Source organism: Ailuropoda melanoleuca, chromosome 10, assembly GCF_002007445.2.
Source record: "Ailuropoda melanoleuca isolate Jingjing chromosome 10, ASM200744v2, whole genome shotgun sequence".
Lineage (NCBI taxonomy): Eukaryota > Metazoa > Chordata > Mammalia > Carnivora > Ursidae > Ailuropoda > Ailuropoda melanoleuca.
This window is the reverse complement of record NC_048227.1, coordinates 108,166,494-108,187,633: the sequence shown is the minus strand read 5'-3', so window position 1 is coordinate 108,187,633 and position 21,140 is coordinate 108,166,494. Positions and strand designations below refer to the sequence as shown.

The 21,140-nt window shown below is 51.7% G+C and overlaps 1 protein-coding gene across 1 annotated transcript in view; it reads right to left on the bottom strand.

Annotated features, from left to right (window-relative positions):
• The window catches only part of LOC105237394, a 29,497-nt gene extending 8,658 nt beyond the window's left edge, over positions 1 to 20,839 (bottom strand). The window contains exons 1-10 of the mRNA XM_034670802.1: positions 20,801 to 20,839; positions 19,660 to 19,796; positions 18,809 to 18,938; positions 13,822 to 13,959; positions 11,393 to 11,551; positions 10,598 to 10,793; positions 9,853 to 9,953; positions 8,899 to 8,988; positions 6,596 to 6,736; positions 4,218 to 4,302 (exon numbers count right to left, since the gene is read on the bottom strand). Coding sequence (XP_034526693.1) covers positions 4,218 to 4,302; positions 6,596 to 6,736; positions 8,899 to 8,988; positions 9,853 to 9,953; positions 10,598 to 10,793; positions 11,393 to 11,551; positions 13,822 to 13,959; positions 18,809 to 18,938; positions 19,660 to 19,796; positions 20,801 to 20,839 — 1,216 coding nt within the window. The remainder of the gene's footprint in view (positions 1 to 4,217; positions 4,303 to 6,595; positions 6,737 to 8,898; positions 8,989 to 9,852; positions 9,954 to 10,597; positions 10,794 to 11,392; positions 11,552 to 13,821; positions 13,960 to 18,808; positions 18,939 to 19,659; positions 19,797 to 20,800) is intronic.
• Between the last annotated feature and the right edge of the window lie 301 nt (positions 20,840 to 21,140).

Genomic DNA, 21,140 nt, shown 5'->3' with positions numbered 1-21,140 from the left:
CAGGGTCCTGGGATCGAGCCCCATATCAGGCTCCTCCGCTGGGAGCCTGCTTCTTCCTCTCCCACTTCCCCTGCTTGTGTTCCCTCTCTCACTAGCTGTCTCTCTCTGTCAAATAAATAAATAAATAATCTTAAAAAAAATAGTCTGTACAGGAGTTCTCTGTACATCCCGGGAGTTTGAAATGACATTAAAATAAACTATCATCTTTTTTAATTTAGAGCAAACAAAAAATGAAGGAACAGAACAGCACAGTTCAAGTCTGCACTAAAGGACAGAAGCAGAAAGCAATGCCTGGCAGTTAGATAGTGCGCCTTTCTCTCCAGCTCATGCAGGAGCAGGGCACCAAATACACTGAAATTGAAGAGAAATAGACCCTGTGTAGACCGTGGTTTCCGAATGCGGTACACACATCTGTCACTGATAGAAGTTATATCAACAAACTTGAAACAGAAGGGGAAAGGTTGGCTTGACTTCTGGTATCACACCAGCAGGACAGAACTGGGTTGTTGTGTCCATGGCGCCTGGCGACCCACTCCCATACACGCCTATGAAACCAGATGCTCCTTTGGCCCCAGAGGCGGCCCCACCTGCCATTAGGGGTTCACAGGCAGCACGCACTGTACTTGACACACCCAACCTGGGGGGTTAATCCCGCTTCCTTCAGAGAGAAAGGGCAACAACCTGGTCATGTGAAAAGGAGACTCGGGTGTGAATGGAGGTCATTTGCGTGCTAGCTGGTTAGCAGGATGGCAATTGTGGAAGGTGGCTCTGACTCTGTGGGTGACAGACTGGGGGAAATGGACCCGAGTCCATTGGTTTTGTAAAACTTCAGTTTGTTTGGTTTGAAAAGCAGAGGATAGTAGTGACCCATCCCAAACGAATCCATAAAGAGCAACACCACTGTGTAGCACCGGTAGAAAACATGTTTGTGGTTGAAAGACGTGGGATCAAAGCAATGAGCCTTTGGAATGACAGGAAAAGCCCATTTCTGGTGCATTAAACAAGGAAGCTGCTGTTGGAATGGACAGCTGGTGGCTGTTCGCAGACTCGACCCTTGTCCTGGCCACTGCTGGGGGCATTTTCAGAATTTCGCCCTCTCTCCAGACTGGCCAACAGGGCCAAAGGCCATTTCAAAACTATTTGCAGGGGTCAGAGAGGATATCTAGCCATGCTGCGTAGGAAGTGTGCAGCCCAGCATGGGATCCATTTTCAAACTGGCCCCAGATCAGGAAGTGACATTTTTTTCCTACGCAAAGAAGCCAGATTTAACCATTCCGGCTGCTGGAGGCCAGGTAGGAAACAACACAAAAATACAAAACCCAAAGGACAGAACGCTTTTCACAAATGCACATGACCAGGCAGAGAACGTCAGAGGCTGGGAGCAGAAACAAAGCTGCAGAGCCATAAAGACAGAGGCCATCCCGAAGTTGACCGGAAATTAGCCGCAAGGAATTTTCACACGGCATATTGGAGTTGGCAGAGCTCCTTGGCATTCTGATTAATGTGCTAACTCACTTAAAATGTAAACCCTCAGCCACACAGAAGCTGGAATAAAAGGTTAGCACTTGCAGTGCAGTCCTAGCAGCAAGGAAGGGGCTCTGGGAGGAGCAGAGCCTAGATGGGAGCAGCAGCGGGCCCGGAAACAGCTCAGGATGAGCTTGGACAGGGACAAGAGTGACCCAAAGCATTCCGGTCCTGGCCACAACCAAGCATTGTCACCCTCAACTCAGTGAGGAGGACCTAGAAATTAATATCAGACACAAATTCCCTAGCTGGTGTCCATACACAACTGCAACGTGATACGTACATCACATCTCTCGGCGGAGACTCCATCCAGGTCCACATACTCCCTTTGCTGAGTTTTTAAAGACCCAAGTAAAAAAATCAGCAACGGGGCGCCTGGGTGGCACAGTCGTTAAGTGTCTGCCTTCGGCTCAGGGCGTGATCCTGGAGTCCTGGTATCGAGCCCCACATCGGGCTCCTCCATTGGGAGCCTGCTTCTTCCTCTCCCACTCCCCCTGCCTGTGTTCCCTCTCTCACTAGCTATCTCTCCCTGTCAAATAAATAAAATCTTTAAAAACAAAAAATCAGCAACAAAACCTCACAGTTACTGAGATACTATGTATTTTCCCCCAAAGAAGCGTAAGGCCCATATTAATAGTCCATGAAAAAAGCATTCTGTGGTGACCTACATTTGTGAAAGAGTGAACGCTCTTGCCTCCTGTCGCTTCCCCTGGAGCCCCGTGGACAAGACAATACTAAAGATGAAGAAATACAGAGAGGAAAAGGATTAGCTTCACATAATCCAGCATTTTCCAAATCCGTTTGCTGGGCCTCAGAACACTTGCGTTGTTGCTGTTGGTGCTGGCAAGCGTTCTGAGAATAGTTTGGGAAATCTCAGCTTCCAGAGTCGGAGCGCCCCACCCAGCTGCTACGGCCGAGACTTGGGGGACGGGGGAGGGAAACACAGACGCAGTGTCCGCCGCACCGGACAGCTCTAACAAGGCCCTGGATACCCGGAGCCAGCATGGCTGTCAGCCCCCGTCCCAGCACTCACCACCTACTGGCCCGGGGGTCCCTGACCAGTCCATGGGTTGGTGCTTTCCACGTGATATCGACGATAAAACTCAGACAAAGATGTCAGCCAGCCTGGGGTCACTCAGTGAGCAGTCAAAGGCGGGCTGACTGTGGTCCCCAGATCAGCACCTTGAAACGATCTCCTACCAATGGTGCCTCTGTTGGGTTGACTAGACACCCTCCACCCTTCACTCCGGTGAAGAGAGCAGCGACACCCTTATAGGTAAATTCCGGCATTATGGTTTTTTGTTTTGCAATTGTGGTTAGACTTCTTAAAGCAGAAGAAGAAAACCAAAGAATGAAATCCAGATTCAAATATTCATTTTCTAGAACTTTCTTTCAACCTACTTTATAAATAAGACTTGTATAAAAACTATAACCACTGTGTAGTTAAACTAAATGACTCCATTTACTGATCATGACATGTTAAAAAAATAAAAAATAAATTAAAAAAAAAACATAAAACCTTAAGGCCTTCTGCATTGCAAGCATTCTTGGTGCTAATTTCACCGGCAGAAGATCTGCCAACGAGTAGGTTCCCAAAGGCAGTGGCTGTGCAATGTCAATGAGCGTCCCGCAGCCCCATCTCAGGATGATGTCTGTGAAAAGGTCCAATTTTCTGATCTAACCTCTACCCTTTGTGTGCAGAGCCCACAGCCTAGAAGCCTTGCAGGGGGGCAGCCCTAGCAAAGGCCAGCTTGGCGAGAAGGAGACCACCAGCCGGGCCCTCCTGCACATGGCAGCTCTGGGAGGCACTCAGCCCCGTCATCAGGAGGCGGCCCGCTCACTGCAGTAGGCCAGCCCCGGTACACAGGCTTCTGGAGAACTACGAAGCTCATCCCAGGATCAGGGCTCTGCCGATTTCAACCAAGAGGGCAGCGATCTGGGAAGAGGGAATGCCGCCTATTTCACACACAAAGTGGTGGTGACCACAGCAGACAAGGAAAACACCAGGAACACGACCTACTTTAATAGTGCACTCTCTTAAAATTGACTCCGGAGGCAAAATTCACATTCAGATGCTGGTGGGGGACGGGGGGACACTGGTGACACTGAGGAGGGTGCTATGACAGGTTGTCCTCTAATTGGGAGAGCTGCTAGCTAGGGTGCCCATTCGGAGAGCAGGGTCTCACAGGGCATCAAAATCATTCATATGGAAAAAGACTCAGCACAATGAGAGATAAAATTAAACTGTCATAAGATGAAGCAAATTCAGAAAACCAAAAACCTCAGCTTTTAACCAGAACACTGAATTCTTTGAACTTGAGAAAGATTGGACAGCTTTGGCGAGAAAGCGGCCGTAAAGCTAAGTGGCATGCCGTTCGTCTGGCGTTTTGCTCGTCGTGTTCACGCACCCGGCGCAGGCAGTGAACGCACAAACCTAGAGGCCGAGTTCTGATGCAACTTCGGTGCATTTAGACCCCCACACCCCAGCAGTGGGTTCAGAGCTCCTGGATAAGAATCAAAAACAAATGCATACTTGGGTTTTCACTAAGTAATTTAAGCCCCAAATTATCTGAACAATCGTTGCCATGGAGAATTTGCATAAAAGGCTCCAATGTCTGGCACACCTAATGTTCCGACATTAAGCGCCTACGCCTCGCATGCGCTCAGCAGGCATGTCAGCACGGTTCACTCACCTGTCTGCTTGTTAGGAAACCGCACAATGGCCAAACCGTTGGGATAAGTTGTGCGCGTTATCTGAGCGTCTGCGTAATAGTAAACCTGTAAGGACCAGAAACATCCATGTTGGGATGCTGTCTGTGTTATCATTTTGAACCTGGGTTTAACCTAGTGAAATACATCCTGCAGTTGGGAGAGGCCTGCCCTGTCCACGGGAAGATCCTGGAGCTTGCCAGTAGTCTGAGAGGTTACTTACGTGGAGTGGCCCTGTCCTTCACCTGGGCAGGCTCTGAAACCCAAAGCCCATCCGGCCTCACAGCCCTGGGGGACCTGCAGCCAACCCAGGCCCTGTGATTTCATGACGGGCATGGTGAGCATGAGCCGTGAGCCCCATGACCATGAACTTTCCAGCTCAGACCAAGCGTCTGTCAGCAGCTCGAGATAACACAGACAAGCCCCCACGTCGTTCAGACACCTACGGAGCCCTGCCTCTGCAACTGGTCACAGGATCGCGAAGTTTCAAATCACGGTGACTCCTTTGGTTTCCAGCCCAGTGGAGAGGGAGTGTGGGAAAGAGCAGCTGTGGATGAGGATGGTTATGGGGAAGGGAGGAAGTGTTCCTCCTGGCTCAGCTGAGTGGCCCTGAACCATACTGACGGGAGGAGACTTTAAACAGAAGCAGGGCAAGAAAACAAAAATCATTTCATGTTTTCAAAGTGAGAACTTGGAAGGCAGACATCTCACTCGACTCCTAGTTTGGGGTACCTGGTCCCGGTCACCTCATGTGGGTCACCTACAAGGATACCACCACCTGCCTGTCTGGAAAGGAGGCACAGTGAACACGTGGGGGACGTGTCTGATAAGCTATTGCACGCACCATGCTACTGAGAGCCGAGGGACTGGCCTGCCCTCTTGTTCCGGAGGCTTTCTTCCTGTGTGCATAATTTGTCCAAAAGTGACACACAGTGGAGAGTGTCTGTTTCTCTATCATTAGAGTGATTTTAGGTGCAACCCCAAGCCCGGGGCTCTGTTTTCCCTCGAGAGCAGAGGGCTGGCTGGCGGTGGAGAAGAACACGGCCCACTCACTCAGCAGGTGCCCCACGATGGCAGGCTTGCACTAGCTGCGATGGCTGCCCTGGGATCGTGCCAAGGACCACGATGGGAAGCCTTTCCTTCCAAGGATGGCAGTGGGGTTCTGGCTAAGAAACAACTTCAAGAGCCTCCAGGTTCGGAATTTAAACCCCCAAATTTTGCAGAGTCTCTTGTCCCCATACAATAGCTTCATGCCACACGGACTTGCATGTCTCCTGGGGTCACAAACACATCAGGACACCCCAGCATCAAGGGGGCCTCTGTCTACCGCAATCTGCGGCCCACCTTCACACCCATATCATCTGCCATTACCAGTTACGGCCGGAGACCTGGCCGTTGTTATTGCGTACTTAATACGTGCCAAGCAATATCTGAGAGCTCTGAATTTATTCCTTGCCATACCTATGACAGCTTTTCCTCACCTCAACATAACTGACAATTTGGACCCCATTGTTCTTTGTTGTGGGGGCATCCTACGCACCCCTGGCCTCCACCCACTAGATGGCAGCAGCCCCCCTTCCACAGCCAGTTGTGAGCATCCGAAGTTCTCCAGACATGGGAAATGTTCCAGGGGGGCAAAATTGCCGCCAGCTGAGAATCACTAACCTACAAAATAGCTCTTTCCTGGTTCTTCTGATGCAGAAACTGAAGCTTGATGAGCTTAGTTAATTTGTTCCTGTTCGTACACGTAGTCACTGAGCGTCAACTAAGTCCCAGATCCCTGCGGCCCGTGCTTCCTGCTTCCCCAGCACTGGTGGGCTGCAGGGAGACAGGCCCTCTTCCCACTGGGCCGTAAAAGCCGCGCGACAGGGGAAAGAAGACCGCGTCTCCTTCCATCTGATCCATTTGACCCCCAGCTAGCTCTAGGAACGAGCTCCGGACTGACTGGGTTTCTGCGCTCACGCTCGTCTATAATGAATGCAGAGTCACTGAGTGTTTACTGTGTGTCCCTAGAGAACGCAGAGGCGGCGCGTTACTGTGTCCATGGGCTTTGCACCGTCTTTGAGCAAGGTCCCGATCCTGGTCTCACGTGGCAGAGGCTTACCGTCTCTGAACGGTGGAGCGGGAATCCACAGCCAGCAGGGTGCTGGCTCTTGTTCTCACTGTAACGTGGACATCGGGGGCTCCCTCGATTAAGCATCTCACTGCCCGAGGGCACCTAGTAACCAAAACTGTCCAACTGGCCAGAGGCCCTCATCCATGAGCCCCCAGGGGAAAAGGGTGCAGACGGGAAAACATTTTCCTAATAATTGGGTTGCTCTTGATTTAAAAAAGAAAACGCAAGTATGGAGGCTGTACCCACCACTCTCTGGTCTGGCAGGATCTTCTTCACGTCCCCATTTAAAAACCGCAGGACGGTGGTCTTCTTGCTGGCCCCCTGGTCCTTGCCGGTGCCCTTTGAGAAGGTGATGGCTTCACGGCCGTCCCCAAGTGCCTGAGCCACCTTCACAGAAACACAAAAGTTCCGACAGGAAAGATTACTTAGAGCGTGATTGTCATGCTTTCATTCTTCTTCGCCCATTCAGAATCCTTGTGTCTATTGCGTGCACGCACTGTCGACAGCAAGTGTTGTATCCCCACAAATACTCGCCGAATCAGTCAGCCCCAAACCTCACCTCATCCCTGAATCTCGCTGTGAATGATCAATGTTAGGATTTGCCCTCAAACCTCCGTTGCTCTTAAGCTCATGTTATGCAAACTTGCCTATCTTACCAAGTTATTAGTTGTAAGTCTACATAACCCGCGGTCATTGAATTTGGTGAATTTGGGAATCCTGGACCATGTAAACTGCGGTCATTACCATGTAAAAATGACTATTTGTACATTTTTCTTTCCTTTCCATTCCTTTGTTTTGATCCCTATGCTTCTCTACCCTGACCTGAAGATTCACTGATTTCCGTTAACAGTCAGCAAAACAGTGTGTAACTTCAGAGGCATAATGCTGAAGTAGGCATTATGAAAATATTATTCATGTAACTATTAACAGAAGGGGAAAAAACTGAAGAAGGGATCTCAAGATCTGGGGGGTTAATATCTGTACCAATGAAAAATCCAAATGGTAAAATGTGCTGTTATTAATTACGTTGTGACCTGTTACTCTTGACCACAGCTCAGGAATACAGGAGTTCATTCAATTGAGGAAAGTTGCAGGGAGCTAATAGCTCAAGGTAGGCTTCTCAAAGCCTCTGCGGCGATCCACCAAGCAAAAGTCAAAGGTGTACACTCCCTGTTCGCGATGCTATGGCCATCGGTTTGGGGTTGGAACCAAGATCTCGTTTGCCCTGGTCCCAAACCAACCAGATAAGTGAAGCAAGGTTGTGTTCAATTCAATCTTAGATTAATTGCTTAACCCCCAATAAAAACTCTGATGAGGTTTGAAGACATAATTGCTTCTCAGAAATGAAAAAGCACAAGCAATGTTTTAAATGTTTCACATAAGAAAAATAATAAAATCAGTTATAATTTTTTGTTTACCTTATAAAAAGGAAGACATAGCAAATAAGCAAGCAAAGAATTGCAGCACATCTGGGGCAAGACACACAAGAGATAGACCCAAGGCCAGAGAGATGAGGAGGTGGTGGCTCATGGGGCTCATGGGGGCTCATGTGGGCCAACAGGTGCGTGATGCTTCAAGGTGGAGAAAGTGAGCTGCCTATTTTTGAACCCACAACCTTTGAGGTATCCTAAGATTGAGTGATTGATTCATCTACATACTTATTCAAGAAATATTTAAGGAATATTACTTCCTTCTCATAGAGCTGCCTGCTGAGACGGTGAGATAAGGTCTTTAAATTACATGGCTCTTCCCCCCTGAGAAACCTGTACAACAACTACACTAAGAAAAAGCATTTAAATGAATTCTAGCCGTCCTGCAAGTAGCATTCCCTGTTGTTCATTTACTCGAACGTTTTCTCTGCTTGTAAGAGCACAGGTTCGCCTCTATGTCAGCCAGAGTTAACACACAGGAATGAGGAGGGCTCCACAGGCCAGCGGAACGGGCTCAGAATGATGGCTGGTGAGGGGCGCCTGGGAGGCTCAGTCAGTTAATGCCCAACTCTTGATTTCGGCTCAGGTCATGATCTCAGGGTCATGAGATCAAGCCCCACATCAGGCTCCACGCTGAGCATGGAGACTGCTTAAGACTCCCCCTCTGCCCCTCCCCCTCAAATCAATAAATGAATAAATCTTTAAAATGATGGCTGCAGAGCAAGGTGCTGGCCCGCCTCTGGCGAACGCTGCCGCTGTGTCCCCGGGGTGCATGGGAGACACCAGGTGCTATGGCTGCAGTGGGCACCTTCTTCGTGGCTTTCTGAGATGATGACCACCCCGTGGCCTCGCCCTTCAGGACCAGGAGGCCTCCTCAAGAGCTAAAATGTGGAGGCCAAGCCAGACTTAAGGCAGTAAGAGGCAAATTGGGTTTACAACAAGTTTTTCCTGTTGGAACATGTGTGGCTTTATTTACTGCAAATAAGCTGGCAGCCAATGACGCTGCATTTGTCCCCTCCAAGGGCTGCTGACCTGGCCCCTGGTCCGAGCCCGTGGGTGCCTGCACGGAGCACAAGTGCATCACACAGACACTCAGCCTCGGCAACAGAGTCTGCCTACCTCGCCGGCTGGGGGCCGCCTTTCTTCCTCTTTGTGCCCCTGTTTTATCTCGGCGTCCACGCAGGAAGGTCCTGGCTCTCCAGGAGGGTCCTGCAGGAAGAGAACAATCCTGGTGCCGAGAGGTCTCTGCAAAATCCGCGGCTCTGAGCAGAAGGAAGCTCATCACCCCGACATCCCACAGCCCTGCCCGCTGCACCCACGCACAGGGGGTGCACGGTGGGCCACGCTGTGTGTCCCGTGATGGTTTAAGTCCCCAGCCTCCTGGGCCAGGACGCTCGTGGGGACAGCAGTGCGCCTCACCAAGTTACACAGTGGTGGGGACGCCCCCCGACAGCTTGCTCAAGCTAGGGCGAGGGGTGCGTTCAGGATGCACAGCAGCCCGATTCAAAATAAAACAAAGGCCGGAGGCAAATGGCACCGCTAAGCACCCCACAGATGGTGTTGGAAGGGCAAAACAGATGCAGGCTTTTCTTGAGCGAATAGGAGGTAAATGGGACCTGTACTTTCATATTTTCCTACTGGTTGCCTACTTTTATATCATAAATATGTTTACATCCCAAATTTCCTGCCATGGAGAAAATTATTTCATTTTTTTGACATTTGTTATTAAATATAACACACAATAAATGGACCGCTAGATGGGGCTGAAATGTATTTTTGCTATATTTGCTTTTGATTCTATTAATTTTAATGAAAAATTATAAGTAAAAATGATATAAAAGTTTGATTTGGGAACTCTTCAGTGATGTAAAAATATCAATCTTGTTTTGACTAGATGCTAAATGCAACTTCAAAATCTAGGGGAAAAGAATGTTGCTTCTTATTGGGAAGGCTGAGCATCCCCAGAGAGTAGGGGCATTTGGAAGCAGGTCAGTACTCTGTTCTTCCCCAGGAGATGGGTGGGCACGACGGTCTCAGTCCTGGGGGGCTGGTGCCAGCCTCAACCCCACCCACCTGTGGCTCAGCAGTGCCCGGCAAGGAGCGGGCGGACCCATCAGTCTTCTCTGGGGTGAGGAGCCCGCCCTCAGGACCCTTGCAAGGCAGTGAACACGTGCCTGAAAAAGTAAAGAAACTGAGTTTTAAAGGACAGTGCACACACATCTTAAAAATTCTATTATCCTGATGCAATTTCTAAGTCCAATTTAAACCAACAGTGAACACCTTCTCTTTATTCAGGAGATTACTTTACAAATAGAGGGTCAGTCACACAAATGTAGGGTCAATTAGCAACAAGTGACATTTGATCTTGTAAGAAACATGAACTATTCGTTGAATATATTCAATAAGCATTTACTGGATGTCACTCTATTGCAAGTGTTAAGTTTGGGAGATGAAGATGGGAAGGTGCTGTCTCTGCCTTTAAGCTGAGTCTGGCCCAGAGAGGAAGGGGAGACCTTATCGCCATGATAATGTGTTTGCTGGGCAGCGGAGGCTTGAGGGGGGAGCCCCTGCCTCCAGAAGTTGGGGAAAGCAGCACCAAGAAGGTGCAGAAAGGAGAGCCTGCCCAAGAGGAAAGGCAAAGGCTGACGCCAGCCCTCTGGGACCCAGCTCTGGGTGTGCGTTCGCTGGGGTTTGGGGAGTGTTGGCGACACACAGACCAGGGTCCAGCAGGGGAATTGGAAAAGATGCTCAGAAAGGACCTTGCATGCATTGGCCATGGTTAAGATTTTGGGTGGGCACGTGTAATAAAAGCTCACACCTTCAAACCAGCAGCAAATAGGAAGGAAACCCCCCGTGAGGTCCTCACTGTTTTCATCAGGGGCTGGGCTGCCCTCCTTGAGCCGGATGACATCCGCGGCTGGCTCCGGCGAGTGATGGCCACTCGGTTCTTGCAGACTTTGGGAGGACCGGCGTGTGTCCTGGAGCAACAGCAGCCACGGAACCTGAGCCTGTGACTTCAGATCAAAAGGGATAAAGAAAAGGGGGGTAATCAGAGGGGGGAATGAAACATGAGAGACTATGGACTGTGAGAGGCAAACTGAGGACTTCAGAGGGGAGGGGGTGGGGGAAGGGGATAGCCTGGTGATGGGTAGTAGGGAGGGCACGTATTGCATGGTGCACTGGGTGTTATACGCAACTAANTACATCGGAATCTGGGGATGTACTGTATGGTGATTAACACAATATAATAAAATAAAATTAAAAAAAAAAAAAAAGAAAGCTGCGAGCTGCAGAAAGCCATTTGCAAGTGTCAAGGTTTCCCAGCAACATCCCAGGACTCGAGCAAAAGCACCGCGCTCAGCGCCACCAGATAAGCCGGTGTACCAAATGCAGGGATATGCAAAGCAGGGCGGAGCAAGTGACCATCAGCTCAATCAGTTTGCTTCTTTAGATGAACGCCTTTCTAAAGAGCCCCGTTTTCTAATCTACGGGCATACAATTACTGCGAATGGACGAAACCATTCTGAGTCATAAATTGAGTGTTCCTGTCCGATCTGAGTGGAATGCTACCGAAGTGGACATTGTAAAGACAGCACGGCTGCCTAAGTGTCACCTGTCCATCCACAAGCGCAGCTGGGCTCTCCGCAGAGGGCACCCCCCGGGAGGGAGGCACAGTGCGTCTGTCCTGAAGACTTCCAGAAAGAGTTTCATCTCCAGCTTCACAGGACCTTGTCTCCCCTGACTCGGTTCCTTCTGTCTTCATCCTCACCGGCTGGAAACAAATGTGGGGGTGTTTTCATGTTAATAACGGTCACTTTACCCAAAAGTATCTGCAAACACACGGTGCTGGCTGTGAAGGAAGCCAGACCAGTACAGTTCTGTTCCGACATCCCACAAAGCAGAACACGGCGCTCTTGTGGGATTCAGGAAAGTTGTGGCTGATCCCCTTTTCTGGCTGGCCACCACAGCAAAATAAATAGCTCAAAACCAACTTTTCTGGCTGGCCACCACAGCAAAATAAATAGCTCAAAACCAACTTTGAAAAAATAAATAGCTCAAAACCAACTTTGAAAATGTATAGTAAGAGTTTTTCTACCCTTTGCAGGATTCAAAAATCGATGGTTTTGAGGTACGGCTAAGCCAGGGATGCATTCACTCATGCATTCATTTCTGAAGCAACTATACTGCATGCATGTCGCTAATTCAGCTCAGTGTGGGAACAGAGGACCAGGCTGCATCTCAGAGGACACCAGAGCCACACAGCTCATCCTGGGACTTCAGAATCTCTGCTTGCATGATCCAAAAAGTAGCTTTTCCCACTAGCAATAAATGCTTGGCTTAGAGCAGATTCCAGACTCTCCTTCCAGGAGTGAAATACCGTCTACTCAGCAGTCGGGTTGGGAAAGAATGTCAGGACATTAGGTCATCTTGATGAGTTGGGGGTCTTCTCGGTCCACATTAACCCTGTCACCCAATGCTGGCTGAGGACAGAGAGGGGCTTCCCAAGTATAAGGAAGATGCAAACCTGGGACGGTCACCAACATGCTGGCTGCCGATATATGTTAAAGAGCAGCTCACCTGAGCAAGAGAAGTGCCGTCGAGATCAAACAACATCCTACACCGAGGCCCCGAAACAAAGCCCATGTGGAAACAGCAGGACAAGCCACAGCAGTGACCCCAGGAAATACCATGGCTTCAAAGCCAAGGGACGCAGGAACCAAAGGACATAAAAAGATGTGCTACTTAAAGTCCCTGCCTTATCAAATTCAACACCCAAAAAACAAATAATCCAGTCAAGAAATAGGCAGAAGACACGAACAGACACTTCTCCAAAGAAGACACACAAACGGCCAGCAGACACATGAAAAAGTGCTCAACATCACTCGGCGTCAGGGAAACACAAATCAGAACCACAATGAGATACCACCTCACCCCAGTCAGATGGCTAAAATTAACAAAACAGGAAATGACAAATGTTGGCGAGGATGTGGAGAAAGGGGAACCGTCCTGCACTGTTGGTGGGAACGTAAGCTGGTGCAGCCACTCTGGAAAACAGTGTGGACATTCTTCCAAAAGTTAAAAATAGAGCTACCCTATGACCCAGCAATTGCACGACTAGGTATTTACCCCAAAGATACAGATGTATTGAAAAGAAGGGGCACCTGCACCCCAATGTTCATAGCAGCATTGTCCACAATAGCCACACTGTGGAAAGAGCCCAGGTGTCCATCAACAGATGAATAGATAAAGAAGATGTGGTTTATATACATACGATGGAATAGTACTCAGCCATCAAAAAGAGTGAAATCTTGCCATTTGCAACAATGTGGCTGGAACTAGAGGGTATTATGCTAAGTGAAATAAGTCAGTCAGAGAAAGAAAAATACCATATGATTTCACTCATATGTGGAATTTAAGAAACAAAACAGATGAACATAGGGGAAGGGAAGGAAAAATAAAATAAGATAAAAATAGAGAAGGAGGCAAGCCATAAGAGACTCTTACTCTAAGGAACAAACTGAGGGCTGCTGGAGGAGAGGTGGTTGGGGGGATGGGGTAACTTGGTGGTGGGCATTAAGGAGGGCACGTGATGTAATGAGCCCTGGGTGTTATATGCAACTGATGAATCCCTAAATTTTACCTCTGAAACTAATTTTTAAAATCCCTGCCTTAGGCTACATCAATGGTAAGAAAGCACACAGCCCTGGGTGCCAGCCCTCACCGGTGCTCAGCTCCCAGCCAGACTCTCTATGGTGAGTGTGCTGAAGAGATCACCTGCCAGACTGCATCCCTGAGTTTGCAAGGTCTGGATCCCTGAGTTTGCAAGGACTGGATCCCTGAGTTTGCAAAGACTGGATCCCTGAGTTTGCAAGGACTGGATCCCTGAGTTTTCAAGGCCTGGATCCCTGCTTTCACAAGGACAGGATAGTAAGGGTTGCTCATTTGGGGAGGCAGGATTTTTCAGTGAGATGCTAGTGAGATACATGAGTTTGGGTGCTGGACCTCTGCTTTCTTTTAAAGATCATAAGCACTGAGGGTCACCTGGGAAGAAGGGCCATGTTTAGATGACTGTCTTTGTCCTATGACAGTAGCACTATGACTTCTGCGGCCTGCATGTTTCAGTAGTATTTCTTCATCAGTTGACAGAGGTAACATTTTCCCTAAAGCAGATTGTGATCCCTAAAAAGCAATTAATCACAAAGAAAATTCAGAGGAAATATCCGCATCTTCATAGATATGGTGACGACAAGAACCAGCCAACAACTGCAATGTGCTAGGAACAAATAGGGATGGAAGGGGAGGGGTTTCGGGCTGGTTTCCCCCCCCAACCCGTTGAAGGTGCTCACAGAACACAGCACTTCCCAAATGTGCGTTGTTTCTCACGGTTGTTCACTATTTCAAAATACCCCAGGTTCCCAAAGACAACAAAATAAATAGCACCCATATTTATTTCCATGGATTATGTGTCTTCAACTGGGAAAGTATTGAAGAAAGAAGTAAATGTGACCTTATTTTTTGCATTGTCTCACGATTTATTAAAGATTTGAAATGCAGAATCCCAAGCTTCCCTGCTCTGAAGCAAAGCCTGGAAAGAGCATGACGCTTGTGGCGGGATGCGGGATTGTGTCATTCACCGCTCAGCCCGTGATGGGACGACAGGACGTGGCGAGGGGAGAGGCCTGGAGCTGCCTTTCATCTCATTTCCAGAGCCACTAATCCTCAGTCTTGCTCTCATGTGTCACTGGCTGTTTAATACGCTGTCCCTACAATTGTGTCTGCACGCTGAGGTGCCTGTGCGTACCTGACGGGAGGGTCACGTAGCCATGCTGTTCTCATCAGATCCGGTGTGTCCTTGTAAACAACCCCACCATCCTGGGACCAGCGCGGTGCCCAGCGTCAACAGATGTTTGGAAAGTCATAAGCACCTGAGCTCAAAATGAGTGTGTGTGGGTGTGGGTGAGTGTGAGTGTGTGAGAATCATTGTGTTACAGCTGGAATATCCTAACTCCTTGAACCACAGACTTAAAAGTTCACACAACAAGTACAGATAAGAAATATTAGGACTTTCCCGAGTCCACTGGAAAATAGCCCACTTTTAGTTTGCCGGGATTTACATGGTTTCCTGTCGACACCTGTGCTCAGACCTGCAATGATCTGAGTTGCTCAGACGCACACTCAGGAACTAGAGGACAGACAAGGCAGCGGAGCCCTGGCCACCGCCTCTCCAGCACATTCCCTCAGCCCTGCAGCCAGCCCCACAACCTGGACCTGTTGTCCTGAAGCCAGTCGTCCTGCCGCTTGGTTCCTAAACACAGACTCTCTGAGGTGGGGCAGGGCGGTCCAGGTCTCATCCCCCACCAGCTGTCCCGGTGCATGAACAGAGCGCCCCCTGGGGTTCTGGGCAAGGGCTCTGGCATCAGGGAGCGGAGCCCCAAATCCAGGCACTCCGGGTCACCAGCCGCGTGACCGTCGGGGGTTAGCACCGGGGTACCTGCCGTGGGCAAGCAGGGATGCACGGCACCTGCCTGGCCAGCAGCCGGTCCCCGGGGAGCACTGGCGGCTGCTCTCGAGGGTTATCAGGTGCACGCAGAGAGCAGGCCACTGCTCCTTGGCCACCACTTATGGGACGGAAGTGGGGTTGCGGACAGCAAACCCTCTCACCTCTGGAGGGCAAGCATCACTGCCCGCGCCACAGACCCCGCGTCCACCATTACTGGGACGCCACCTGTAGGTAAAACAAGAAAGCCTTCCATACCAGGGTGCCCGCCTTCCTTCTGGCGCCCAGGGCAGCTGTGACGGCCTCCCAGGCTCCCGGCCGCGGCGGCCCCGAGGCCTTCAGTCCGACCCGAAGCTGCAGGTTCTGTCGCGTGACAGCGTCTATCTGGCTCTGGAGCTGGCGCTGAGCCGCGGCCCACCGGGACTCCTGGCTCCTGAGCGCCTCGTGCAGCCGGGCCACCTGCCGCTGCAGCCGCTGGTCCCGGAGAGCAGGGGCACAGAGGGCACCGGGGGGGGGGGAAGGGCAGACAAGCTCTCAGACTGCGCTGCTCTGGCTGGCTCCCGAGATCTCCCGCAACTCCCTCCAGCCCGTTCCCACAGGAGACGGGATGTTTCTGGGAGAGGTCGGGGCGTCCGACCGCTGAGGAGAGAAACAGGGCTGTGGCACCCTGACCCACTTGTATCGAGCGGTGCCCTAGCAGCCAGCCCACATAACACGACCAGTAAAGATGGTTAGTGAATTACTTCGTTTGCAAAAAGAGGCTGAGAACTCTGGTTTCTTTCTTAATCTTACCCTGACAGGGCAGCAGGCAAGGGAGTACAGAGCAAGCGTTTGAGATGATTCAGACGGGGTTATAATCCTGGTTTCACCACTTCCTCGCTGTGTGACCTCAGTTAAGGCACCTCACCTCTCTGGGCTACCGTTTCTTCTCCAAAATGATGCCAGAATGACTCAGGCCGTTATTTTGAGAGGTGGGGCCTGGGCCGAAGGGGGGCACCCAGAGCAGAGGACGGAAGACGTAGATTGAGCTCGGGCTGTTGTTTCTGTATTTCCTGCGTCCATTGCAACATCTCACAGGTTTCACATTAGCACACGGAACAGACGTGCGGATACAAGAGAAACTGGCTACTGGGCAAAACAAGGGACATCTTTGTATGTAAGAACCCAGGTTGTGTTCGGGAAGGAAGGTTCAACCCGCCTGTGTGAGAAGCGGTTTAGCAGAGAACCATAGAACAAAGAAAATGAGTAAATAAAACCAAAAAACAAAAATAACCCAGGACACCTGGGGGGCTCAGTCGGTGAAGCATCTGCCTTCGGCTCAGGTCACAATCCCAGAGTCCTGGGATCTAGTCCCGCAACGGGTTCCTTTCTCAGCGGGGAGCCTGCTTCTCCCTCTGCCCTTCCCCCGCCTGTGTTCTCTCACTTTCTCCCTTAACAAACAAATAAAATCTTTAAAAAAAAAACCCTCAAAAAAAGCATTTTCCTCTCACAGACATTATCTCTGAAAAATAATTAGAATCACACTGCAAATTTATGATTAAAAATGAAAATTATGCAATTCGAGAAGAAATTAGTGACTGCATTATTCTGTTTATTCTAGAAACAGTGGGAAAGAAACTGCATTTTCATTTTAAATTAAATTCATATCGTCCCCCCAGGAATTATCCTAATAATGCCAAATCTGTGAAGACTGGCATGGCCCCAGGGACCTGGGACAATTGTCAGGCACTTTCCCACCGGGAGTCTGCGGCTTGGGGTTTGGGGCAGAGGCGCAGGGGAGAGGTCAGCGGGGGGGAGGGCGGTGAGCCTTCTCCAGCACAAAGTGGCCCGACCAGGCCGTCTGTAGGGGCTCCCCTGACTTCTGGTGCAGCCTGGGTGCAGGGGACGGACCCCCGGCCCTGGACACACGCGGCAGCAGGGCTTGGGGCCCAGAGCCCCGCTCTGATGCTGTGGGGAGGATGCGAGAGCATCTGCACACTCGCGGCTCGAGCACCAGCCGCGTGGAAACACCATCTGCTCAGCGGCGGCTGTGCGATGGACACTGGCACCTGCTTCCCAAGTTCTCTTGTGTCATCCTGAAACTAGCCTTTGAGGGAAGTGATCTCCCAGCTAGCATTGTGAACAGAGGCCCTACAGGTCAGTCACCAGTCCGAGGTCACCGACTCACAGATGAAGCTGACCTTGGACGAGGGGCGGGAGGAAACAAGGGAAGGGACAGAGAGCAATCTCGGCTCAGAGGTCGCAGAAGAGCTGGAGGCCCACTGTTGGTGATGCGTCGGGGACAGAGGCGTCAGGGACAGAGGTGACCCTGGCTCGGGGCTCAAGGACCAAGCAGCACCCCCTGGGAAGGGTTTCCAGCTCCGGTGGAGATCGTGTTGCTCACTGTCATCCCAGGACCCCTGCCCTACCCTTTCCAGGCAGTCGTGGTCCGTGACTTAGAAAGAGCTTTACACTGTCCACGGCCTGAATCTGGATCCTATTTGAGGAGAACCTCAGAAATGTCACCTAACCCTCCGAGCCAGGGTTTCCAGCTGTATCGAAACTGCCCTCTGTCATGGGGTCACAAAGGGCACTCCCCCTCCACCCCTGCTGTGTTGAGGGTCTGTTCACTCATCCACGTGTCTGTGTCCCCATAAGCCTCTGAGCAACTGCCCTCAGGAGTCAAAAACCCCGAGACTTGGGGCTGCATCCGCCCCGTGCTGCTTTGGGACCGTAAGCAAGACTCCCTTCTCTTTATTATTAATGTGGAATCATAACTGCTCTCGCAGATTCCTGAGACTCCAAGGGGGTGGGCCCCTCACACGCTCAGGGCACCTCACACACTCACACGCTCTGGCACCCAGGAAATCCAGTTACTACCAGTGCTCCTGCAGCCAATACCTCTGAATTCCCAGAAACACAAGGGAAACCTGTGTTGTATTGAAATGGACATTTTGTCAACGGTTGAGAACGTAGCCGAAGCCACGGCACTCTAAACCCAGCAGACCCGCCTGCCCATGGGACCCTTCATTTGATGCTGTCTTTCCAGGATAATTGGGGTTGTGATGGGAGGTAGGGTCTTACACCGTGTGGCCACGGCCACTGGACACGTGGCACCAAGGGAGGGGGACACATGGGGGTTTTCATGGAAACTGGGTGGAAAGAAGTGGTCCCCTTCTCCAGGGACAGGCAAGGAGGCTGAGGGCACTCCGGAACTCTGGCTGCACAATTGAGGTCATGCACACTGTCTAATGTTCTTCTAACCAAGTTCATCCAGTCTCGTGCCTTCCCTTGGATTAGGGAAGCAGGCCGAGACACTCAAATCTCCTTACACTCCCCACCCTGTCTCTCATCTACCAGGACACAGGGCTGCAGAAGGAGGAGAAGCAGATGGCCCTCCTACCGGGGAGATAAGTATCAATGTCCATGCTGAAGCATCTGACCAGAGGAGGAAGCCAGGGCAATCTCAGTGCTGGCCTCAGGCTCAGGATGGGGACGGCTGCAGGGGAAACTAAGGAAAAGCCCCGTTCCGTACCCAGTGGGGCCACTCACCAGCATCTGCTTGGCCTGGCTGTCTTCCCCGGAGAGCACGGCTGTGTCCTCAGGATCGGCCCCAGGCCCGCCATCCTCCTCCAGGCGGCCGGTCTCGGCAGGCTCCGTGGGCTCCTCGGTGGTCAGCATCCTGCTGGGGAAGAAGGAGGCGGTCAGGAGCGGCCTGGGCCCCCCACCCTCCACTGTGAGGTGAGCCTGAGAGACAGCTCTTTGTCACGGCCGTCTGTCCCTACAGTGACCAAACTGACCCCAGGAAAAGGCCAGCTCCGTGTCAGGAGCCACAGACAGAGGGGCCCGAAGAGGCCACACACAGCCTCTCCTTGGCAACCGAGAGAAACCGCTTCAACTCCTGGAAAATGGGCCCCCAGCGCCGTGGCGCACATGATCAGGGGCATCTCACAGGGAAACCTGGGGGCTCAGCTCCTTCACCGGCCCCGCTGAGCAGTCCCCAGCCTTCCCTCCCAAAAACCCCATGTCCTGTGCTGAAAGTACGGCTTTCCTAACAGCTTCGGGGGTGGAGTGGGGCCCCTGGGGAGCCCCCTCCCCCCCGCAGGCCTGGCTCCTAGAGAGGCCGGCGCTGCCCCCACTGTGCTCCCGACACCTTCCCAAACATCCGTAGAGGCGCCGCTTTTCCTGCTCTTGCGCTCCCTTGGGGCTTTGAACCGGGAGACACGGGCCGGGGAGCGGCTCTCAGAGGACAGCTTCGCCACGGGTGCCAGGAGGCTCGCGGCCTTCCTCTTCTCTCCGCATGACGGGAACGGGGTCTTTATCAAGAAGAGGTTGAGGTCTGACCCAGAAGCAGATCAAAGACGGTCTGGCACACGGATGAGCCTGAGGCGGGGTGCACTTACGAGGACAGCTGGGATGGTAACAACCCGTCACCCGCACATGAGCGGGAATGCACCTGCTCGCAAGCTGCGGAGTCCGCAGACACGAGGGTGAGCGACGTGACCACAGTGACAGGACACAGGCCGCTGAAAGCCGGTACCTCTTGACGAAAGGCAGTCAGAGGCACCGACAGGGAAGACTAGTGAACGACCTGGTATTTCCGCCATTCCATCCTCAAGGGGGTCTTCCTGAGGTCTCACCGGGAAGTCGGCTTCACTTCATCACTCCCACGGCCCTGAAGGAGGAGGCCCTTCTCCCCCGTTTCTCTGACACGGGGGCGTCATGCCAGGTCCTCAATTCCACGCTCTTCACCCCTCCAGTGCGCGGCGGTCCCCCGGGCTGCCGTCCTGTCCCTCCAGCGTGCCCCCCACCCCATCTGGTTCTAACGGACTCCCTGCCTTAAAGGGGCATGCTGTCCACCCTCCCCAGTTCACCGGGAGGCCCGACGACTTCAGAAGCTTAGGGTATAATTACACACCTATTAATATGTGATCTGAACACAGTAAGCTCATCGTCTGGGGAAATTATCTACCCACATCGGCAATTAGAAATGCCAAAACCTCCCTCCCAACTCACCAGAAAAAGTGCCTGATAGCAAGTTTTCAAGAGATAATATATAGTAAGAACTCGTTTCTCTTAATGCATATTCTTGAAGAAATATCAGCTGTAAAATTAATCGCACGATTTCGAGACAATGCAGACGATGAAGAAGCAGGAGACTCAAGGTCAGCGTTACGCGTTAGCCGTCCTTTCTCAGCGATGGGCCTGTGGACGTCGTAATCACACATTTAGGAAGTCTGCCCATACACACTTCTCACCGTGTGAGACCCTGGGGCTGCCGTGCTGCGGGACGGGGCTCCAGCTCAGTGGGGGTTGCCGGTGCTGCTCCCCGCTTGTCTGCTAACCAGCCCTTGCTCTCCTGGACCGGCCTTTGTCGGCCGGGGTGGCCCAGTGCCCAGTGCTGTCTAATATTCAGGCTGTCCATGGTATAGCTGCGGGACCCCCGGCCCGGGAGCAGAGCCCCCCGCAGAACAGCTCCGGCCACATGAAGCAGGACATGCAGAGGAGCTCCTGGAGGCCTGACACACCTGCTGCCCAACACACCTGCTGCCCTGTGCTCACTGGGGAGGCCAGGAAGCCCATGGCGCCAGGGGAGCCCCGAGCTCAGCAACGCGCTGTCCACGCGGGCCCCCGCCCCACCCGCCGCAGCCTTCAGAGTCACGGAGGCATCTGCGGTGCCCTCCAAGCTGCCTGGTCAGGTTTCGGTCTGTCTGACCCTGCTGTGACATAGGTCAGTTGACTAGCTCTGCCAGAGACATGCACGCAGGAGGCAATAAGCATTGACGTCTTGAATGAATGGGGCAAAGCTTGCAGGGGTCCCACGTTACTCTAATGCAAGATGGTGTAAGGCCCCTGCCCGCACCACACCTGACTTGGTGACGTC